Genomic DNA, 23,459 nt, shown 5'->3' on the forward strand with positions numbered 1-23,459 from the left:
TCTGGAATGTGAATGTTTTATATAACGATTTCTCAAATTTAAAAAAAATAATTTTCTTAAAGCTTTCTGTTTCATATCATAGTCATCCTGTCTGGGTGAAGTTGAGTAACCTTTTAATGTTAAATTTCTTATCTAAAAATTGGTGACAGTTTTTGCCTGTTTCTTTGTCTTAGATCCTACTCACCTGAAATAAACAAATGCAACAAAAATGGAACCATTTGCATGACTGTGGTGTTAATATTTTTTAAATGCAGTACAGCTATAAATACTATATTTCTCAGTGGCTGGAATAAAACCATTTCTGTGTTTTTGTCTTAACTGGACAGTTTTAGCTTGCAATGCTTTTCAAAATCTTGACTATTTTGAGTAGCCCGTTGATTCAGATTCTTGGACCACACGAATATGTGTGTACTATGAACTGATACAAAACATCAACTCTTCTATTAGGGAATCTAAAATGTTCCATGCCTGACAAGCAATGAATTCTGAAGAAATTATTACGTACATAGGACCCACATTCAAATTAGAACCTTGAGATCTTTAGATGTCAGGTTATTTCTTGTTAAGGTCTTCTTTAAAACCTCACGTGCTAAGTAATGTAATTGAAAAGCATATCTGAATCTGAAAGTAAACCATGATTCTTAGTCTTAGTTAAATGATATTTGTATAATTACAGTACAATACCAAGTTACTGCTCCAACTGCTGATGTGTCTCTGATTAACCAATACAGCAAAATTCTGATAATAAGATGTTAAAGAATACAATTTTAAATATTTCATCATTTTCCATCCACTTCAGTGGCACCTCTTTCCTATCATCGTCACAGCTAGATTTAAATTCCTTCCACCATTTTGCTTAGATAATCTTCCCTCTCCTTGATTAATTTACTTCAGAAAACAGTCCGTCAGTGATTTCTGTGAAAGTCTGCTACGTACTAATGTCTAATTAGTATAGACTTTCTAATGCCCTGTGCTTTATTTCACTTTACTGTGGTGACTTTTTGGACTAAAAGGTTAATTAATTGTATTGTTTTTCAAACCAGAGTAATACTGTACTAAAAGCATTATTTTTGTTTTCTCATATACTTCAAGTATTTGACTGTTATATTCAAGTTATGAACATTTATTTAGTTAATGAGCAGTATTTTCTTTTTAACTGCAAATCAGTGCCTGCGAGAACTAAAACACATATTTGTTTTACAGTAGAGTACTTCAATAAGAAGTTTATGGACAAATCTAAGCATCCTTTCTGTTAAAGCTAGTGAAGTAAAGGATTCAAGATTCTTGAATCCTAAACCACTGATTTTAGTGGATAGAGCACTGCTGAGTGTATTTGGACCTTTTTGGACATTTTTTAAAAAATGGCTGAATTATAGCTCCATAAAAAAGCAAATAAAAACTACTTCTGGAGGAAATGCAAATTCACCTTCTGAATCTCACTGAGGTTAGTTAGGTACAGAGCTAGTCCTGCTTGAGATACTTTTGAGAATACTCAGAAGCAGATGGAGAAATATGAAATAGAAAAAAAATATGGCCTGAAATATTATCTAGGACATGACATTCATGTCCCTTGTTATTTGGGGACTTCTATGGCCTTTGGGAAGTAGTTCCAGAAGCAACATGCCAATTTTGCTGAAGTCCCACTGTCAGTTGCTCTGGTCTCTGTAGTATTAAGCTCTCGTTTTTTAGGTGTCCGTTTCTATTGTCAGAATAGAGAGTAGTCCATAACCCGCTGAAGTAATTTAGTCCTACAGACCTCTGTGAGCTTTGACCCTGGCCCTCTGGCGTTATATTTCCCCACACTCAGAAGCACGTTGCCTTGCTATATTTGTGTGCTTCACTTCTGGGAAATGCAGCAAGACTCTCTCTCTTGATTTTTATACAGAAATATTCTCAACTGATGATGTCCTGTTTTTTTTGGAAGTGGAGCAGACAGAGAAGAGCAAAGCAGAGTTTTAGTAAAATTAAAATACTTTAAGTTGAGGTATACCTAATAGATTTAAGTTTGTACTTCTATCACTTTTTGATTTCCTTTTAGGTAGTATGAACATTATGATTACCTTGACAAAGAATTTGCATAAGTTTGGTATTTTTAGTTTAATTCAAAACAAGCAAAGAAAATGTAAAATTGTATCAGATCAAGCAAAGGATTGAGAAAGTAAAATTTAGCCAAAAAGCAAGTGGGTTTCAGCTGAAGCTATATGTAGGGCACAATGTTCAAGTTCATGTGTTACTCATGGTAATTATTGAAATCTGAGTCTTTCCCTCTTTCTCTCAAGTATGCAGTTAATAATTTGCCACTTCCTAATTATTAGAATCTTTACTTTTCATTTAGGTATATTATTGAATTAAATACAGCTTTTTTTTTTGTGAATCTCATGCAAATACTGTCCTCTTAATTAGAACTGATATATTTGCAAGTGTGCAATGAAAACACAGTTTGAATCAGCATTGCTGCCTTTTCGATGGAAAATATCTAGAAATACTGTCAACCCTGCTGAATGTTGATGAACTGTTGCCAAACAAAATTTTTGATGCAAAACATCCCATTATCATTGGTTATTGGAAGTTAGGCAAATAACACCAGGGGATTGTTCAAAGTTAATTCTGCTCTTACAGTGTTTTCCTAAGCATTCACTTGTCACTGTCGGAAACAGGAAAGTGGGCAAGAAAGACCTTTAATCTGACCAGAGTGTTCTTGTATAGCATACCAAAGGACTATATTTACTTTGATGTAATAACCACATGTGGCACTCTGTGGGTTACACTCAATGCCATTGTTGGAGTTTGTGTATATTCAAACACTGCACAAATATAAAGACCATGAATGATTATACAGAACTACTGCTAGATACTATGCCTGTTTAAAAAGTCAATGTGTTAACACTTTTTGTTCTTGAGCATATAAATATGCTTACTATTTATATGCTTTCCTTACTATTCTTTTGAAAATTTACAGAGCATTTTCATATTAAAATATATTTATCTTTTTCTCTCTCTGTCCAAAATACATTTTTTTGACTGAATTTCAGACAAATAATATGTTTTCCAACCATTATGGACAGTTTGTTCTTTATATTAATTTAATTTAGGTCAGATACTGAAATAAGATTATTTGGATTAAAGATAGTATTATTTTCTGAATTTCAGCACTGTTAACATGATCATTATATGGCACTGTACTTAAAGAAATAAATCCTGATTGTTCTGTGTATTGCAGAGGAACAGATGTCTTCTGCTGGGAAACCCCAGAAAGGACTGGTAGATCCTTACCCAACATTTCAAAGAAGAAAAACCACTCGTTTTCTTAAAATTGGAACTCCTTTCTATCAGGACAATCAACTTCAGGTCAAAGTCTACTGGAAGAAGACAGGTTTGTCAAATTTTTATTTTACTATTTTTTCTAAGGAGGAACTCTCATCAACTGCCTCAGAGTTGTAGAACATTGATATAATATAATGAACCTTGTACAATCATTCAAAGCTAAATGCTACATCCATCCTTCCCTTCACCTTCACGTTAGAGTGAAACGTTGCCTCTCCTCTGTGTTATGGATGTGTAGATGTCTGGCAGAGGGAAATGATGTGAATCAGCTGTCCAAAAATTACAGTCAGTCATGTTGGGAAGCTGAATCTTCCGAGAGCTGAGATAATTTTTGGTTCAGTGGAAATTGCTTCTGTAAAGTTTCAAATAGGGAAGCAGAATTTGGCCTTATGCTCAACAGAGCTTTTGTGGCTATGAATGTTGTCTCCCTGGAGTGTGGTCAGGAAATACATGTATATGGAAATCATGTAGTGGTGCAACAAAAACTAAACTGTAGTTTGAAACATAAAATTTAGAGTTATACTGGCTCACGTTAAGGCCACAGTAGGCTTTATGCCAAACTTAGTCAGTCACCTTGAATTAGAGCAGGATTAGTTGTTGGCCACAACCACTGGAAGAATCTTTAAGTTGGACAACAAGTTTATGTTTCAGTCTTCCAGTCTAAAGGAAAATGCCATGAATTTTAAGTGTCTAATCAGATTCTGAAATCAAAAAAGGGATTTTCCTTTCTTGCGCTCTAGGAGCATATAGGTTGTTACACATAGCTCCAGCTTAGCCATAACAGGTTCATATGCTGTTATTTGAAAATGTGCTGATACTGTTAGTGTTTTAACTTGGAGCAATCTACATGTGTAGCAGTAGCACATCTATAAAATCCATTCAATTTTTGTGTTTGAAATAAAGGGCTACAAAATGGATAATCACCTTTTCTTCTGGAATTTTTCAAAGAATTTTTGAAATATTTAAGTTCACAGAATCACAGAATTGACCAGGTTGGAAGAGACCTCTGGGATCATCGAGTCCAACATTTGTCCTAATACTACTGTGTCAACTAGACCATGTCACTAAGTGCCATATACAGTCATATCTACAAGGCAGGATGCTGCTGGCCTTCTTGGCCACCTGGGCACACTGCTGGCTCACGTTCAGCCGGCTGTCCACCAATACCCCCAGGTCCTTTTCCACCGGGCTGCTTTCCAACCACTCTTCCCCCAGCCTGTAGCGCTGTATGGAGTTGTTACGGCCAAAGTGTAGGACCTGGCACTTGACCTTGTTGAACTTCATGCCATTGGTCTCAGCCCATCGAACCTGTCCAGATCCCTCTGCAGAGCCTTCCTACCCTCAGGCCGATCAACACTCCCACCCAACTTAGTGTTGTCCACAAATTTACTGGGGGTGCACTCAATACCCTCATCCAGATCATCAATAAAGATATTAAACAGGACTGGGCCTAGTACTGAGCCCTGGGGGACACCACTAGTGACCGGACACCAACTGAATGCGGTACCGTTCACCACCACTCTCTGTGCCTGGCCACCCAGCCAGTTCTTAACCCAGCAAAGAGTGCACCTGTCCAAGCCATGGGCTGCCAGCTTATCCAGGAGAATGCTGTGGGAGACAGTATCAAAGGCTTTGCTGAAGTCCAAGTATACTACATCCACAGCCTTCCCCTCATCCACTAGATGGGTCACCTGGTCATAAAAAGAGATCAAGTTGGTCAGGCAGGACCTGCCTTTCCTAAACCCATGCTGACTAGGCCTGACACCTGGTTGTCCTCTATGTGCTGTGTAATCGCACTCAAGATGATCTGTTCCATGACCTTGCCAGGTACCAAGGTCAGGCTGACAGGCCTGTAGTTCCCGGAATCCTCCTTCTGGCCCTTCTTGTGGATGGGCATCACATTGGCCAGCCTCCAGTCATCTGGGACCTCCCCAGTTAGCCAGGACTGGTAATAAATAATGGAGAGCGGCTTAGCAAGCTCTTCTGCCAGCTCCCTCAGTACCCTTGGGTGGATACCATCCAGTCCCATAGACTTGTGAGAGTCCAAGTGGCACAGCAGGTCGCTAACTACTTCCTCTTGAACTGGCTCAGGGGGGCAGTTGCCCTGAGGATGACTGGTCTTACTGTGAAAGACTAAGGCAAAAAAAGTATTAAGCACCTCAGCCTTTTCCTCATCCCTGGTCACAATGTTCCCCTGCATCCAATGAGGAATGGAGATATTCCCTTGATCTCCTTTTGTTGTTTATGTATTTATAAAAACACTTTTTATTGTCTTTTACTGCAGTGGCCAGATTGAGTTCTAGTTGAGCTTTCGCCTTTCTAATTTTCCTTCTACGTGACCTAGCGACATCCTTGTACTCTTCCTGAGTCGCCTGCCCCTTTTTCCAAAGATTGTAAACCTTCTTTTTTTCCCTAAGTTCCTGCAAGAGCTCCCTGGTCAACCAAGCCGGAATTCTTCCCCCGTGGCTCGTCTTTCAGCTCATGGGGATGGCCTGCTCCTGCACCTTTTAAGATTTCTTTCTTAAAGTATGTCCAGCCTTCTTGGACCCCTTTGTTATCAAGAACTATTTCCCATGGGACTCTCTGAACCAGTGTCCTAAACAGACCAAAGTCCGCCCTCTGGAAGTCAAAGGTAGAGGTTTCGTTGACCTCCTTCCTTCCCCAAGAATTGAAAACTATCATTTCGTGGTCGCTGTGCCCAAGACAGCCTCCAACCACCACATCCCCCACCAGATCTTCTCTGTTTGTAAACAGCAGGTCTAGTGGGGCACCTCCCCTGGTGGGCTCACTAACCAGTTGTGTTAGGAAGTTATCTATCTTCCACACTATCTTCCACACACTCCAGGAACCTCCTAGACTGCCTCCTTTCCACTGAGTTGAGTTTCCAGCAGACATACAGCAAATTAAAGTGTCCTACTAGAACAAGGGCTAGCGATCGTGAAACATCAGCCAGCTGCTTGTAGAATAGTTCATCTGCCTCTTCACCCTGGTTGGTTGGTCTATAACAGACTCCCACCAGGATATCTGCCTTGCTGGCCTTCCCCCTGATTCTTACCCATAGGCACTCAACCTTATCATCACCATCCTCAAGCTCTACACAGTCAAAACACTCCCTAATGTACAGAACCACCCCACCGCCTCTTTCCTCTCCTGTCCCTTCTGAAAAGCTTGTAGCCATCCATTACAGCACTCCAGTCATGTAAGTAATCCCACCACGTTTCCGTGATGGCGACTACATCATGTCTTTCCTGCTGCACAAGGACCTCCAGCTCCTCCTGTTTGTTACCCATGCTGCATGCATTGGTGTAGATGCACTTCAGCTGGGCTATTGGTTTCTCCCCCAACTCTGGCATTCCACCCCTAGGCTCATTTCCAGCAAGCCAGGTTTTATCCCCCTCCCCCTTCAAGCCTAGTTTAAAGCCCTCTCAATCAGCCCTGCCAACTGACAAGCCAGAATCCTTTTGCCCCTATTAGACAGGTGAACCCCATCTGTCTCAAGCAGGCCTGGTGCCATATAAACCACCCCATGATCAAAAAAGCCAAAATTCCACTGATGGCACCAGTCTTTAAGCCACGTGTTTATCAGATAAGTTCTCCTGTTCCTTCCAGCATTCTTGCCTGCTGGGAGAGGAATTGAGGAAAACACCACCTGTGCTCCTGTGCCTCCAACCAGTCACCCCAGTGCTTTGAAATCCTTTTAGATTGCTCTAGGGCTTCTCTCATCAGCCTCATCACTGCCAACCTGGACAACTAGCAATGGGTAATAATCAGAGGGTTGAATTAGTCTAGGGAGCCTACTGGTAACATCCCTTACCTGGGCCCCAGGGAGGCAGCAGACCTGCCTGTGAGATGGGTCTGGTGGGCATACGGGGCCCTCAGTTCCCCTCAGAATGGAGTCCCCCACTACAATCACCCTTCTTTCTTTTTTAACATCTGTAGTTCTGATCCATCTGGTTGACTGACTTATTCTAGGCAAGCCCCCAGATGGACCTTCTCCACTATCATCTGCCTGACCCTCAAGTTCCACAGTCTCATACCTATTCTGTAAGGGCACTTGGGAAGGTGAGGGGGCCCTGTGGGGAATTTTCCTATCCCCCCGAGCAGGCACCTCTTTCCACTCCCCCTCATCCTTTGGGTCCCCTCCTTCCTGAAGGTGAGAACATCGGGGCTTCTCTGACTGTTGCTGAGTTTCCATCTGCTGCATTTCTCTCAGGGATGGAAGGGTGTGACTCCACCAGTCAATTTCTCTTTTGTACTCCCTGATACTCCTCAGCCTCTCTACTTCTTCTTTAAGCCCTGTCACCAGCCTGCACCGATCATCCACCTGTTCACACCGCACACAGTGTCATTTCTGCTGTCTCTTGATACTAATGCCAGGTTCAAGCACTCCCTGCAGCCAGAGACCTGGACAGCTCTGTGCTGTTTAGGGGGCTCCACCTGGGTCCCCCCACTCCTGCTAGCCACAGCTTTCAACCTTGTGGAGACCATCACTGGGTCTGTTCCAAACTGGACAGGCGAGGCCACCAAGTGTGCTCACCCCAGGAGCCAGGAGGGTGGCTGTGCCCTGCCTGCTTGCCCTGCCCGCGCTGACTGCCTTGCCCGCCCTGGTCGCTCGCGCTCCCTCACTCGCCATCGCCGCCGACTGACGGTTTGTTTGGATCTTTCCGCGTTTAAACCTCCCACGGTTGCTCCTGGCAACGCCCCCTCCTCGTCTGATTGGCTGGTGAGGGCTTCCGGGGGCTGACGGGGTCGGGGCTGCTGCTCGGGTGTCCCCGAGCTCGGGAACCGCCTGTTCTTTGGGGTGTAGGTATATGCAGCACCACCTTGAACGAGGAGAGACTATGTAACCATTCAATTATTCTGTGTAGCATAAGAATATGTCACGCTGGATGGTGTGGATTGTGAGAGGTATCTTTTGCTTCTTAAAAAGTGCCTGCCTGTTTGAATGGTTACCTTTCTAGCCCTGCTGTATCAAATACTTTCAAATCAAATGCTTATTCTTCCATAAAATCTGCAAGCTTTGGCTCAGCCTGACTACATACACATTTTAAATGTTTGTCCATATCTTGGCTATGCTAGTTTTCTTTTTTTCTAGCTATCCCCATTATATTTCATTTTTGCCTAACTTCATGGAAAGCTGGAATAATTTAAAGTTTAAATAAAAGTTGAGGCATTTTTAATTGTGAATACTAAGTTTACCTAACAATATCCTTTTGGTTATCCAAAATGGGATTTATATATTCTGAGCTTGGGACTAATCACCTTAAGCTTTAGCCTTCTGGAAGTGAGTTGTCAACTCGTTGTCCAAGCTCCTCCTATAGTCAAAAAAAGAAGAGCAGGTGACTTCTGAAGCAATTCATCCCACACAGCAGCTGAATCATTCTCTGGAGATGCCTCTCTTCCTTACTGACTACAGAAGGGAGCCTAGACAACTCATTTGCAGAAGGCTTAGAGATGCCTGACATCTCTCTGTGAGCTGAGGTTCAATTCTGGGCAGTTTGAACTGAAAAAAAAATGAGGGACAAGACTCAAAGATTGAGGAGACTATGACATCTCCCACAGGTGTGGACCGGGTTGTGCAACTCACAGTCTACAGGCAAGGTTCAGCCCAGTGGAACAATCGATCCAGCTGCAGCCCTTTTCCTGCCAGCCTGTTTCCAGAAGAAAGATTATGTGTCCTATGACCAAAATGCCAGTTCCCCTAGTGAAAATCACCTTACAAGTAGTTTTCCAAATTCACTGTTATAACTAATGGAGAAAAAATCATGACCAATACAGCAATATTCATTTTGTTCCAAAGTAGATATCTTGAACTAGGTGTCCACTAGTTATAATGGTAATGTGGATATCGAGTTTATAAGTAGATGTTACTCTGTAGTTACTTAAATAATGACATCTAAATCTGGTGCTGAATCCCACATTGTGTTATGTACCTGGAAGTAATATTTGTAGTAAAAGTTATAAATGCCTATAGAAAGAAATAAGGTAGTCAGCATTCTCATAGTGGCTCAGACAAGAGGTGATTAAGATTAAATGAAGTCAGAGAATATTTTATAGCTTAGAAATAACAGTGTTTGGAAGTGGTGTAATCTCCACAATTGGAGATCTTCAAAGACATATATGGCACAGATCTGTTAGAAATTACATGGATTTACACACTGTCACCTTGTGCCAGGGATAGACCAGTTGAGTTCCAGAGTTGCTGACTGTGCAGCTGACTCATCTCACGTGATTTTACGTACATCCATTTATACAAGGAGGACACCCAGAGGTCCATTTTGGTCACATGATGGGAGCAAGCTCTGTCCCCAGCCATGCAGTGGAAGTTGCCTTCATTTTTCTCACATAGAGAACAGTGACAGCAAAGGTGTGTGAAGAGGGGCAGAATATGGCAGTTTGTCACACTGTCTTATTTCTTTTCTTTTTTAAAAAGAAAATATCCGTGTTCTGAGTGACAGCATATGCAGTACTCAGCAGGAACCATTGCCTCATGTGGAACTGAAATATAGCCAGTTACCTGCTCCTGAGAAGCTAGCAGCTTCTATAAGCTCTTACAGGAGTTTGGAGGTTATGCAGTACATGGATGAGGTACTGACTGTAAATGTACTAGTGACAATTTACTGCAGAGCAAGTCTTGTTCACTGTGCAAGGAACACAGCAGGAGAAGCGTATTGCCTGTGTCTTGTCTGTATGAAAGACAGCAGTTACTGGAGCCAGCTGCATTGGGAACTGTACCCACACATCTTTCTCCTTTATGAACTGCACTCTCTCAAGTCATGTTTAGGGAGATGTAGGAAGTATAAGAGTGTAGCAACTGTAATAGGAAATACTGAGAGAGAATTTACCTCAGCCTACTCCATGGCCTAGCATTTAGGCTATTTTCATTGCAGATAGGCAATCAGAGTTCAAATCCTTCCTGACAGGGAATTGAACTCTCTGTCTCTACGAAGTGTGTGAGAACAGGAGTCCTTGTTAATTGCTCTGATGTTCTCATTACTTTGTAGTTTGCTATTAAAAACAGCACCTTTTTTGGCATGGGAACACAGCCATTCTATAGTCCTAAATTAGGATGTGTGACTTTAAAACAAATAAAAAATAAGAAAATGTCATGAAACTATGTGAAATAAGTATATTAATAGTTGTAAAAGTTCCTGTGACATAAAAAATAATTCAAGAAATACGAGTCTCAAGCTTGAATACATTGGACATTTGTAAATTAAGCAAAATTTCAATTGATTGTAGCAATCTTTGCTTTGTCTGGTTTGATTTTCAAGTTTTTTGTACTTTCTGTGATGGATTTCATGGTCCTAACAAGAGATGGTTGCAGTTGTGATGAAATAAATACATTATTTAGATTTTGGATTTTTTTAAGATGAAGACATTTAAACCAGTATGATATTGATATAGAGTGTCTTTTAGCTGTAATGAAAAATTTAACAACTACTAAAACACCAGTCTTTCACTTTATAAGAATGTTACTCATTTTCTACAGTAATAACTGCTCAGAAATTTTTGTTTTATTCCTGAATTCAGTGGCCCTACCATTCTACTTAGACCTGAGATTATCTATTTTTTTAAAATTCTGTCCAAAACCAAGATGGCTCTATAGAAGAGTTTTGTACTGCCTCCCAACGCTGTAGCATCACAGCACTCTGCAGATTAGAGAAACAAACAGAAGAAAAGACTTGTGGGGATTTCTTGCAGTCTCAGACGACTTAAGAAACATAAACTTATTAATTTACTTTCATTTGTCCCTTTGTTAGCAGAGAAATGGTTTTGCTTTTGAATTTGAACCATTTTAGTCTCTCTAAAAAGGACAAAATAGAACAGAATCATAGAACAATTTCAATGACTTGGAAGGGACCTCTGGAGGTCAGCTGGTCTGACCATCTGCTCAAAGTAGAACTCTGAAGTTAAATCAAGTTCTTCAGTCCTATCTGTAAGGCCCTATGACAGATGTTGTTATTGTTTTCTGAATGACAGGGAGTTTGTCCTTTATGACTATCAGGCTGCAGAGGCCACCTGACAGTTTATCACAATGTACCTTAGGATTTCCAGAATGTACGGTGATGTTTCTTGACATTCAAAGGTAGTTCTTACATTACTACAAAGAAGATGTATTCCTCAGTGTCATTTGCAGGTGTGCCTCTAGGAAGCCAGTGAAAGACCACAATGATGACATCAGGGCTGAAGCTTTTGGTTTTATATCATCCCTCTGGATAGAATTCATCAGACCTCTATTCTGTGCAACAACTGCGATAGAGGGGGTGTTGCAAAGTATTACTGAACTGGCTTTCCTACACAGTAAAGAAGAGATTGCTTATCAGTACTCAGAAACTGAACACAGTATTTGAGTTAAAGTCCGAGTAAGTGTATGGAAGATCCTATTTCCATATATATATGTGTCATAATGTGCCACAGTTTGGTAGCAGGAAAGACTTATTTAGGCCTGTTCTTCAAGTGTCATTTCTTAAGTCCCATTAGCTTCAGTAAGCATGAGGCATAAATGGAATGCATGATCTGGAGTTTACATTAAAATAAATCTCTTTCTGAAATAATCTTTCAGTGTGCATGCTTCGGTATGATGGCAATAATAACTTCACTTCAGGATGTATGCTAGCAAAAATAACTCCACACTCCAAGCAGTACAAGGTGCTTAGCAAATGCACGTAATTTTGCTAGACAGAGTAATCACAAAAGCATATTGTAATTACATGAATACAATAGCTTCTTTCTGAAAGAAGAAAATGTCTTTCACTTGCTGCCTCTGACTTAGGCGTGGGATTAGAGAAACACCGTACATTCCTTAAACAGCATGAATCCCACTTCTGTAAATGAAAATAAGAACTTGCTTGTGGCCAGTTTTTTTGGCCATCTTGCCTGTGTGAAATTAGAAATTATGTGCTATTTATGTCAAATGGTAGAATCAACTTAAACAAATTGCTTTTAACTCCTTGGTGCTGGAGTCAGAGTATCTTCCATTACGAAGAATGGGTGCACTCTGAACCACTTACTTAAAAGGATTAACTACTTAGAATAATTAAGATCCTCAGTATCTTGTGCAGTAATCAAGACTGAAAGTGTGAAAAAAAAAAAGATGCTTAGGTTTCCTCTCTTCCTCAGTGGTTCGGCAACTAGAAAGCTGAGGTTTCAGACTTCAGCTGAAAAGCCTTCAAGTTGCTGCAAATTTGTGTATCTTCAGGGTATGAAAATAAGATATTTCCCATAGACAGAAGGAAAAAAAATTATTCTTTATGAGCTCACTACATCAATTCTCATCACTTGCTGCAATAATTATAATACATGAACATATTACAATGTAATTTAGTGTGATGATTTCCTTCCAAAGCAACATGTCACAATAACATTTTCTAACCCATTACTCTGCCTTCACTGCTGTTTTCTTAGTGCCTGTTATTTGAGTATAATGTAACTCTCCTTGCTCAGGTAAAACTTTAGTTTCCTTCACTTTTCTTTGAATGAGGTCTATGAGCATTTACATCCCCTGTTTAAATTAAACATTTAAAGTACTTCTAGATATTTAAAATCAATATATCTGTCCTTGGTTTTGCTTAAAAAGACAAATATTTAAAATGCTTTAAGACTTGGCTTCAGGCTTCTTTCTTTGTGTTTCTGGTAAATACTAAAGCAGAAAAAAAAAAGAACACTTAAGGCAGGTACAGGCAAATAATCCTCCATTGTCTGATAAATCAACCAAACAAGCATAATGAATTAAATTACAGGGAACAATAAAATGCAAGGCAAGGCAAAGCAAACAGAAAGCTGCCACAAATGCTTTTAAAACCAGATCTTAGGAAAACAAAATTAACTTTCACTTAGTTCAGGGAGATAAATGAAGTGTCTGTATGTGCTGACTCTTTGTTTGCAATAAGGTATTTCATATGGTAGGTTTTAAAATAATTGAAAGCTTTTCCTGTATTATCCTATGTTCCTTTCTCATGGAACTGGTGCCATTGAAGCTAATGAAACCCTTCAATGCCAGTTGGAGCTTCTAGCTGTTACTGTAAAGAATTCAGCAGTAGTTGCTTAACATTAAGGAATTATTTAGTTTTGTACTAACAGTTGCACTAGGAAGATCAGTGTTTGAGCAGCTGCCATTTTCTAATTGTAGATATTTAAGCAGTAAAATATTTGTACTTGAAGGTATCACTGTGGTCCACAGTTCTTTCAACAAGAAGACCATGCTGTTAACTACAGTGAAGTATACACCAACATATTTCCTTCATATTTCTGTGCAAATGCAGAGACGTTGGCTCAGCAGAGGCTGATTGTGTGGGTACACATAATGTGCATTTGTATTTAGGGATTTGATTAGTAAAGCTGACCCCAAGCACAAGAATCTTTGACTAGATCAACTCTCTAGAAATTCACCAGTAACCATTGCATAATTTTACTTTTCCACATGTGCTGCAGCTCACTCAGATGCCTGTATTCTATAGGCTTCCCCAGCATCCTGCCTGGGGAGGTAGGCAATGCTGTCAGATTTAACTGTTGTGGGAAATTATTTCAGAGTTAAAAGAATATCCTGTTAGAAGTATCCTCTGTGTGATTCTTCCTCCTCCCTAACTTTGTCATTCATAGGCCTATTGTAGTTCCAGGAATAATTTTTTTGTCATTCCACTGCTGTTTTCTTAAATCTCTTTGCCTTTTCACTGCCTGGAGAGACTAAGAAAGGGAGCATCTGACCGTCTCCAGCTGTACTTTATAAATTGACTACAGGACTTGGACTATTTTGTTTCCAAATGTGAAGTGCTAACAATACTTAATACTTAAAAATACTTAAATACTTAAAAAATACTTAAGAATACAATACTTAAAACCCCAACTCTCTCAGCCTCTCTTATGAAGACAGGCTGAGAGAGCTGGGGTTGTTCTGCCTGGGGAAGAGAAGGCTCCAGGAAGACCTTATAGCAGCCTTCCAGTACTGGAAGGGGGACTACAAGAAAGTTGGAGAGGATCTTTTTACAAGGGCATGTAGTGATAGGATGAGGGAAATGGTTTTAAACTGCAAGAGAGTAGATTTAGATTAGACATTAGGAAGAAATTCTGTACTGTGAGGGTGGTGAGACACTGGAACAGGTTGCCCAGAGAAGTTGTGGCTGCCCCCTCCCTGGCAGTGTTTAAGGCCAGGTTGGACGAGGCTTTGAGCATCCTGGTCTAGTGGAAAGGTGTCCCTGCCTGTGGCAGGGGGCTTGGAACTAGATGATCTTTATGGTCCCTTCCAACCCGAACCATTCTATGATTCTATGATTATATGAAAATGTTGCTGATGGGAGTCATGAAAAACAAATAATACAATTTCGTAGAGCAGATAGTGTGCAACTTCTCAAATAGTATACAATTGATTAGTGGGACAAATAGTAAAGTTTTAAAATCACATTTACAATAGGGGCAACCTCAGTGGCATCTCCCCTTCAAATGGGACCATACTGAGGAGTCTTTTCAAGGGCAGAGTTTACTGCATTTCTTCATGTTTCCACAGGAACAACAGAAAACCATTACTGAATGCCTTTCACTCTCTTCCAAACCTCCGTACCTTTCAGGGTAGGTAGTTAAAGCTCTTGGTATGAGAGACTTAGGAGCAAGTCTGTCCAATGATTAGTCCCAGGAATGTAGTTGGAACTGATTCATAGTCTGCCAGGAAATCAAATATCTGAAGCCAAATCAGAACTACCCGCTGTGGTCTCAGAGCTCAAACAGCACAGAAGACTGATTTTGCTTAGCAGGCACTCACTGATGTCTGCTGAAGGCAGATTGTGGCTGTACTGAACTGGTTTGGTCCAGAACATTCATCAAACTGGTTCTAACACTTTGTATGGTGGATCCACTTATTGCTTCATTTTAAAATTTACATAGTTTATGCTGTTCACAAGCCCTCAGTATGACCCGAATCATACTCCAGAACACCTTTAATAATCATGAACGTCTATTTAATTTGACTTAATTTATGCATTTAAAAGAAGTCTTCTTATATTCTTAAACTTAATAACTGAATACAAATTTAAGCTTTATTTCTTTTGAATTTACATTAAAAGATCAAATAGAAATGTAATTACAAATCACCTGGTCCAGGAGTGCAGTCCAAAGATCACTCATTATGTGGGATGAGTACCTGCAGTCAAACTGCAGATACACATTCAATATTGCATTGCAAAATCATTTATCAAGACTTAACTCACTTCAAGACATTGAAAAAATTAACTGGCCAACTAATAAATAAACTCTTACCTGGTTTTTAGTTCTTCAGGGAAAAAATATGTTTTCAAAACCAGCATCTTTAAGTTCCTTCAATAATATCTGTCTACCCAGTACACAGTTCACAGTTTTCTACATTTATTACTTCTTGAGTATTACCACAACCTATAAAGTTAATTATTTTAACCACAAGTACTGAAATTCATATATATGCATATATATCTATATAGCATCACTAAGATTGTCAATGGCAATGTCTGTTGTTAGGCAGTCTGAATAACTGAGGGATAAAATGACAAGCTTTTTACCATCCAGTTCTTCCCTTCCTTTCCCCAAACTGTACCACTAGGTAACATTCAGTCAAAGCTTTTTCTTTTATGCTTACGCTATCATACCTGGAGCAATCCTACTATTTCTACTGGGAGTAAAAAGATATTGCGGAACTGCAATTTAGCAAGATACCTTTCGTCAGCTATGGGGTAATAACTGCTTATGAGTGCTCTCTTAGCCTGCCTAGCTTCTGAAGTACAATATTTAGCTTATGATGCAGGGAAGGTTAAAGTATCAGCAGTGAGTCATCATGCTCATGGTGAAGGTGGTTTAAACTAATGAGCGTCCTCTTGTAAATTGGGTCAGTTTTCCTCCACATGCCTCTTTTTAACCTGTATTGTTTAATTAGAGTAGTTTATAAGGTGGCCATAAAACCAGTTTCATAAACACTACAGACAGGGAAGGAAATAGAACTATTTGAATGAGTAGCTAGAGCTGGAGGGAAAAACACAAAAAAAAGGGTATCTGACACTGAAATTATAATCTAGATTTAAAGATGTCACATGTATGCAACTGATGAATAATGAGTTCTTAAACACCAGTTGCTTTTACTTCTGTGACCATAAACTGATATAAGAATATCCATAGTAGTCAAGACCAAAGGTCCCACCAGGTATTCTGTCCTTGTCAGTAGCCAAAAGCAAATCCAAAGGAACATAAAATAGGGAAAGCGTGTAATGATACTTCTGCATATTATTGTCCCAGTTTCAGACAACTTCTAGTTGATGGGATTTCCTGAGCCCAATATGATTTCATTGTATTTATTCACTTTTAATGTGTTTCTCTTGCATGATAATATACAGTGTCCCATCAGGGTCACATAAATTTTGGGCATCTGAAACATCCTGTGTTATGGGGTTCCAGAGTTTTAAGTGCTTGTTCTATGAAGAACCACGTTTTTTTATTTATTTTGAAGCTATTTCTTCTAGCTTCATTTGAATACTAATTCTTGTATTGGAGACACAGAGAACAGTCAAGCTCTGTTTACCCTGTCTGTATGCACATGATTTATAGATATTTAACCTGTTTTTGCTCTGTTCTTTTTCTTGTAGGCTCAGTAGTCTTAAACAGCAGATTTAGAAACTGCATATTAATGCCATTAACTTTATGAATAACAGTTCAGCAAAGCAACATCCTGATATGACATGCCATGATGCATACCATGAAAGTCCAGTTTTGGAACTTGATGGAGCATTGTACATGTGTACAAACCCACCCATACGGATTTTGCATAGGGTGTGAGAGAAAAGGGAGTAGAAGGTGCACCTCTGCGTCTCCTCCCACTGTGGAGTTAGCAGTGAGCTGGGTCTGCACCTTGACTCTGGAATTGGAAAGGACTCCCAGATTACCTACGCTCAGTATAGCCTCCCCACCTAAATTAGTGTCTAGATTTGTCAAAGTTACACAGAAGGCTAAAGTTAATGGTAGAGTACCTAGCGACATTTTCAATAGATGTATAACCATAGCGAGCCTTGGACTTATTTGGGGCTTTTTTTTGTTTTTTGTTTTTTTTTGGCGGGAGGGCCGTCCTTTTTCATTAAATTCAGTTTTTGGATGCTTAGGTACCTTTGAAAATCTGGCCATGAGGGAGTAACGTAGGAAGCTTCTATTCAGGCTAAAAGCAGCTATTGTGAGACTTGGAGCTCACAAGAGGCAAATTTCCTTGTAAGAAAAAAACAGAATGAGATACGGTTGAACTCACTTTGTATAGGATGTTGTGTGTGGGAAAAGGAGTGAGGGTAGAGGTAATCCGGCTTAGAGATGATCCCAAACTTAAATCCCTCAATATAAACATCTTTAAACCTTGAGGCTTCCTAGGTCTAGGTATGGACACAAATATTGTGGTTCAGGCCTGTCTTTAAATTACACACTAATTGTTAATATCATTTTGGAAAGGCTTATCGTTGTATTGTACAAAGAATGTGTTCTGTAGAAAGAAAGTTTGTTTTAAGTGGCGTAATGTGAGAAACAAAATCTTTGTGATTTAAATGATACTGCTTATATTCCATATGAGAGCAGGAAACTGTATAGTTTGCCTTGTTAGGAAGTGTTTATTGAATGAAGTTTAAATGTCAGCTGAGGATTTTGGTGTTTATTTCAATCATACTGCTTGAATAGGTGATTATTGAAAAGTTCTTTTTCTCAGAGGTGTCATGAATACCATGAATTTCATAACCACTTATTTGACACTTTGGGGTTTTTTTTCTTTTTTTTATGCCACTGGGTGAATCAATGCACAGGCAGCTAAAGAGCCACAGCTGTTTTCATTTCATTTTTTTGAGAGAACTTACCTAAGATGTCTGAGACAGAACACACTGACAACATAGTTTTTACAGGGAAAAGAGGAGCGCAGAGAGGCTCACAACACATTAGCGCATCAATGCATCATTTTATCATTAGTTGAAGGTAAATTGTGTTTACCTATGTATCCTAAGACTGATAACTCACTTTGCTTTTGCTGAACTACCATAAGTAAAATAGCACTTGTTATTCTATCTTTATTTCTTCTCCTGTCATTAGCTTCAGTTTTCAAATGTTGGCAAGAAATGCCATGATTCAGAGAGGTGTAGAATGGCTCATGAACCAGTATGTGAAGAAATCAATGTTATGATCAAGTACTGACTGAGATGGTTTGCTTTCCTGCAGTACACTGAAGTATTCGTTCTCTAAGTGTTCTTTGTTCATGCAACAAATACCATGTGGGTCACTTTATACTAATCGTGTCTTTAAAACTGACGCAATGTGTAGTAAATACACTGCTTCATTTATTCACTTGGATTTTCACAGAATCACAGAATCAATCAGGTTGGAAGAGACCTCTGGGATCATCGAGTCCAACCATTGCCCTGACACCACCATGTCAACTAGACCATGGCACTAAGTGCCATGTCCAGTCTTTTCTTAAACACATCCAGAGATGGTGACTCCACCACCTCCCTGGGCAGCCCATTCCAATGTCTAATGGCCCTTTCTGAGAAGAAATTGTTCCTAATGTCCAACCTGAACCTCCCTTGGTGAAGCTTGAGGCTGTGTCCTCTTGTCCTGTCGCTAGTTGCCTGGAAGAAGAGGCCGACTCCCACTCTGCTACAACCTCCCTTCAGGTAGTTGTAGACTGCAATAAGGTCACCTCGGAGCCTCCTCTTCTCCAGGCTAAACAACCCCAGCTCCCTCAGCCGTTCCTCGTAGGACAGACCCTCCAGACCCTTCACCAGCTTGGTCGCCCTCCTCTGGACTCGCTCCAACACCTCAACATCTTTCTTGAAGCGCGGGGCCCAGAACTGAACACAGTACTCAAGGTGCAGCCTCACCAGTGCCGAGTATAGAGGGACGATCACTTCCCTAGACCGGCTGGCTACACTATTCCTAATAGAGGCCAGGATGCCATTGGCCTTCTTGGCCACCTGGGCACACTGCTGGCTCATGTTTAGCCGGCTGTCGATCAGCACCCCCAGGTCTCTTTCCACTGGGCCGCTTTCTAGCCACTCTTCCCCCAGCCTGTAGCGCTGCATGGGGTCGTTGTGGCCAAAGTGTAAGACCCGGCACTTGTTCTTGTTGAACCTCATGCCATTGGTCTCGGCCCATCTATCTAACCTGTCCAGATCCCTCTGTAGGGCCTTCCTACCCTCCAGCAGATCGACACTCTCACCCAGCTTGGTGTCATCTGCAAATTTGCTGAGGGTGCACTCAATCCCTACGTCTAGATCATCTATAAAGATATTGAACAGCACCGGCCCCAGAACTGAGCCCTGGAGAACACCGCTAGTGACCGGCCGCCAGTTGGACTTTGCCCCATTCACCACCACTCTCTGGGCTCGGCCATCCAGCCAGTTTTTAACCCACTGAAGAGTCCACCCATCCAAGCCCCGGGCAGCCAGTTTGTCTAGGAGGATGCTGTGGGAGACAGTGTCGAATGCCTTACTGAAGTCTAGATAGACTACATCCACAGCCCTGCCCTCATCTACTAAGCGGGTCACTTGGTCATAGAAGGAGATCAGGTTGGTCAAGCAGGATCTTCCTTTCATGAATCCATGTTGGCTGGCCCCGATGCCCCGATTGTCCTGCATGTGCTGTGTAATGGCACTCAGGATGATCTGTTCCATCACCTTGCCTGGCACCGAGGTCAGGCTGACAGGCCTATAGTTCCCTGGATCATCCTTCCGACCCTTCTTGTAGATGGGCGTTACATTTGCTAATTTCCAGTCAGCTGGAACTTCTCCAGTTAACCAGGAAACCATTTTGCCCATATTTAATCCTTCCCTGCATATTTTTCAGGACCTCTCCAGCAACTGAGTTTTAGCAGAAAAAGTGTTTGTGGAAACTTGCATATTGTAGAACTCTGTGCTGACATGGAGAAGAATGGTGGCCTGATAGCCAGATGAGTGCAAGCCTGAGAGAGCAGAAGACACTTCATTGTATGCTGTCTCAACTGTTTGCCTAATAGTTCTTGATGTGGAAATAGAGGCAGGTTATGCTGCAGAGCAAACACTGCTGCTCATCCTTCTGCCAGAATGGTGGTCTGGAAGCAGTGCTGTGCTGTATTAGATCCACAGCTGTAAAGGTGCATCAGGGGTTGCATACTGGAAGAAGATAGGGCAGAAACATTTCTTCAGGAAGCCTTTGACTTGTACATGTGTTTGGGCACTTCAGAGATTATGGAAGGCATCATAAATTTCACTATTTACCATTGTTACTTTTACATTCACCATAGCACAGCTGCACCATTCAATACAATGAGGTGAGTAACTTTTGTCCTGGATGGTGTGTTGTTTGACACAGGAATCCCCAAAATCATACTGTACCTTTGCCTTAGAAACAATCAAGCTTGTAGATACGGAGATGTGCACTTCATGTGCCAGGAGCAGATTCTGCCCTGTACTGTGGTATTAAATATAAAATCTTTACCCCTTGCTATAGCCTATTTTTAGAGCAGTAATGCTGCAAGACACATGATCCAGAAAGGAAATTACTTAGTTTTGCTGTATTTCCTTCTTCCTATTAGTCTAAGACAATCAAAGACATGTTCAAGACTGTTTTTAACTATAGTTTGTATGGTCATTAGTGTCTTGATCTTGGTGGGTACTAAACTTTCTGGCCTTTTCCATTAGCTACTCTTAACTATTGAAGTCAACACGACTGTTCATATGCTTAAGTGCTTTGTTGAATCTGGGCCAGAGTGCTCAGAAGCTTGTAAGATCAGCTCCCTAGTATGAGAAGAAAAACAAAATCCATGTGGCCAGCCACAAATAATCATTGCAGTTTGCTGTATGAAATATCGGATTTAACAATATGTGATAAATCCAAAGGTTTAGCTACATGCAGAACAAATTCTTTCAGTAATTTTCTTACTGAATAGCTTCACAGAAATTTCAGTCTCCTTATGGTACTCTGTTTGAAGAAAGGTTAGGTTTGAATGAAGGCAGCAGGTTTACTTGTGGCTAATTATCTTCCAAACTTTGATAACAACTCCTTTTGACATATGATTAGCGTATTAATTATATGTATATATTTTGGAGGGAGTCAGTTTGCTGAGGTAGCTTCGCAAAAAATATAGAACACCATTTCCTTTTTTACTGAAATACTCATTCAACATATGCTTGTTATTTATATTGAATTAATACTTTTATGCTGCCAGGCAAAGGTTTTTATATAAGTATGTCTTATTTTATAATCTTTACTTTTTTACCATATTTTATTCTAATGGGAAAATCTATCAGACACTGCTTGGTAATTACTTCAAATCCTGTCGTGATACAGAAATCAGCTTGAGGTTACTGTGTTTATTGATGCCAGACATTTTTACAGTAATTAAACCTTAGTTTCAGCTGCTGTTGTTGAACATGTCTGCTCTGAAATCTTGTCTTCCAGCAAATCCCATTTGATTTTTCTTTTGAATAATTTTTTCTTTCTAAAAATTAGGCCTGCATAATAGTGCTGTCACAGCTGGGATTAATTGGCATATTTATACCAAATTGTAGAGACCCATCATCCAACAACCACCCATGAAACAGAATAATATACAACTCTAGAGCTGAAATACTTTTACAGTAGAGACCGTTATCATTATCACCACTTGACAGGGGTGGAACAGAGGTAAGGAGTCATGGAGTGCTAAAGACCTCCAGCAAAGCATCAGTAGAACTAGCCGCAGTTCCCAGAACAGTCTGCTGCGATTTTCTTGCTGTGGATCACAGGAATACAAAGAAATACATACCTCTTAAGTCTGGTTACCTGGTCTCCTGGAGTGATAGTAGGCTGTTGCCATATTGGTGATGTTGCGTTATGTGAACAAACTTCCCTGCTGTTCCTGCCCATGCTATGCCAGTTTTCTAGCTACAAAGCACACTTCAGTTCCTCATGATTGTAAAGTTGGCACCCTTTTGCAACAATAAATGTAATATAAAGCAGAAAAAAATATTTGAGGCAAAGAAAGGAGCTGTCTGTGGTAACATGGTAGGAAAAAAGAAACCACATTAGATGAAATTACTCACATGGCTGGCAGTAATGGAAATGTACAGCAGAACAGAAATGTAGAAAATATTGGCAAAGATGAGGAAAAGAGATTACTTTTTAATTTAGTTTATTTTCAATAAACTGTAGAACTATTTAACCCAGAAATTCCAGCTAGGAAAAGTTGCAGAGTTACCTGGCATTGTGTCAGGTGATTTTTCTGAATGGATCTTGAGCTTCAAATTCAGTAAGGAGATGATGAGATTTAGCAAATGTAGAATGTGGGCCTAGGGTATTCCTATTAACCATCGTGCAGCCATGACTTAGGATATGTTGCAGTACTTTAAGCAAAACTTTTCAATTTAAGATGCTTAAATTGTGCATATGAACCTGAGCTTTTCAAAGTGACAAACAGATGTATTTGGCATTGACATTAATGGGATTTTGAGCTGCTTTTACAGCTTAAAGCTGAAGAATAAATGTGCATTTCCCTCCAAAAAAAAATCTGTAATTTATTTATTTTAATTGAAATAGAACTAAAGAGTTTAGATTGGAGAGGGGGAGAAAGAAGATAAATCTGATGAACATCTTCATAAACACAGTCGATAGAGGGGTAGCTTTGTGGAGATACTCACGTGGAGTTAAAGCCTTTTTTGGGTGAAACATACGAAGGAGGGAATAAAAACAGACATCTTTTCAACATACTTTAGAGCATCCTCTGATCAATACATTTCTAGTTAGAGATTTAAGATTTCTGTCCAGCAAAGTTGGCTGCTTACTCTTGTTCAGTAAAACAGCTGAGCGTATGTGGAATTTTAAGAACATGCTCATGTGATGTCTGTATAGGAATGTTTTCTTAAGGCTAGGAACTCATTTTATACCTCAGAAAATTTACTTTAAGAATCATAGCCAGAATAATTACCATTAACTATTAATTTATTTGGGAGGATTAGTTTCGTGCACCTGTCTGACACATCAAGATATCTTTAGCTTGAGCAGCTGAAGGTCATGTCCATGACAGTAACTTTACAGGGATTTTTAAAGTAATTTTTCTGGTTTGCTTTTTTTTTTTTTTCCCCCTTTTAGAAGAAGCTTGAGAATAAAAGTAATTGTTTGAATAAGCTGTCTGCTGTAACAGTCCT

The 23,459-nt window shown here is 40.1% G+C and overlaps 1 protein-coding gene across 2 annotated transcripts in view; it reads left to right on the top strand.

Annotated features, from left to right (window-relative positions):
- The window catches only part of ANOS1 (anosmin 1), a 152,372-nt gene that overhangs the window by 114,230 nt on the left and 14,683 nt on the right, over positions 1 to 23,459 (top strand). Inside the window, exons 9-10 of one of the 2 annotated variants that reach the window (XM_068395194.1) lie at positions 3,221 to 3,373; positions 12,115 to 12,121. In XM_068395194.1, the coding sequence (XP_068251295.1) occupies positions 3,221 to 3,373; positions 12,115 to 12,121 (160 nt within the window). The remainder of the gene's footprint in view (positions 1 to 3,220; positions 3,374 to 12,114; positions 12,122 to 23,459) is intronic. The other variant, XM_068395193.1, reaches the window with a different exon arrangement.

This window comes from Nyctibius grandis, chromosome 2 (genome assembly GCF_013368605.1).
Source record: "Nyctibius grandis isolate bNycGra1 chromosome 2, bNycGra1.pri, whole genome shotgun sequence".
Classification (NCBI taxonomy): Eukaryota; Metazoa; Chordata; class Aves; order Nyctibiiformes; family Nyctibiidae; genus Nyctibius; species Nyctibius grandis.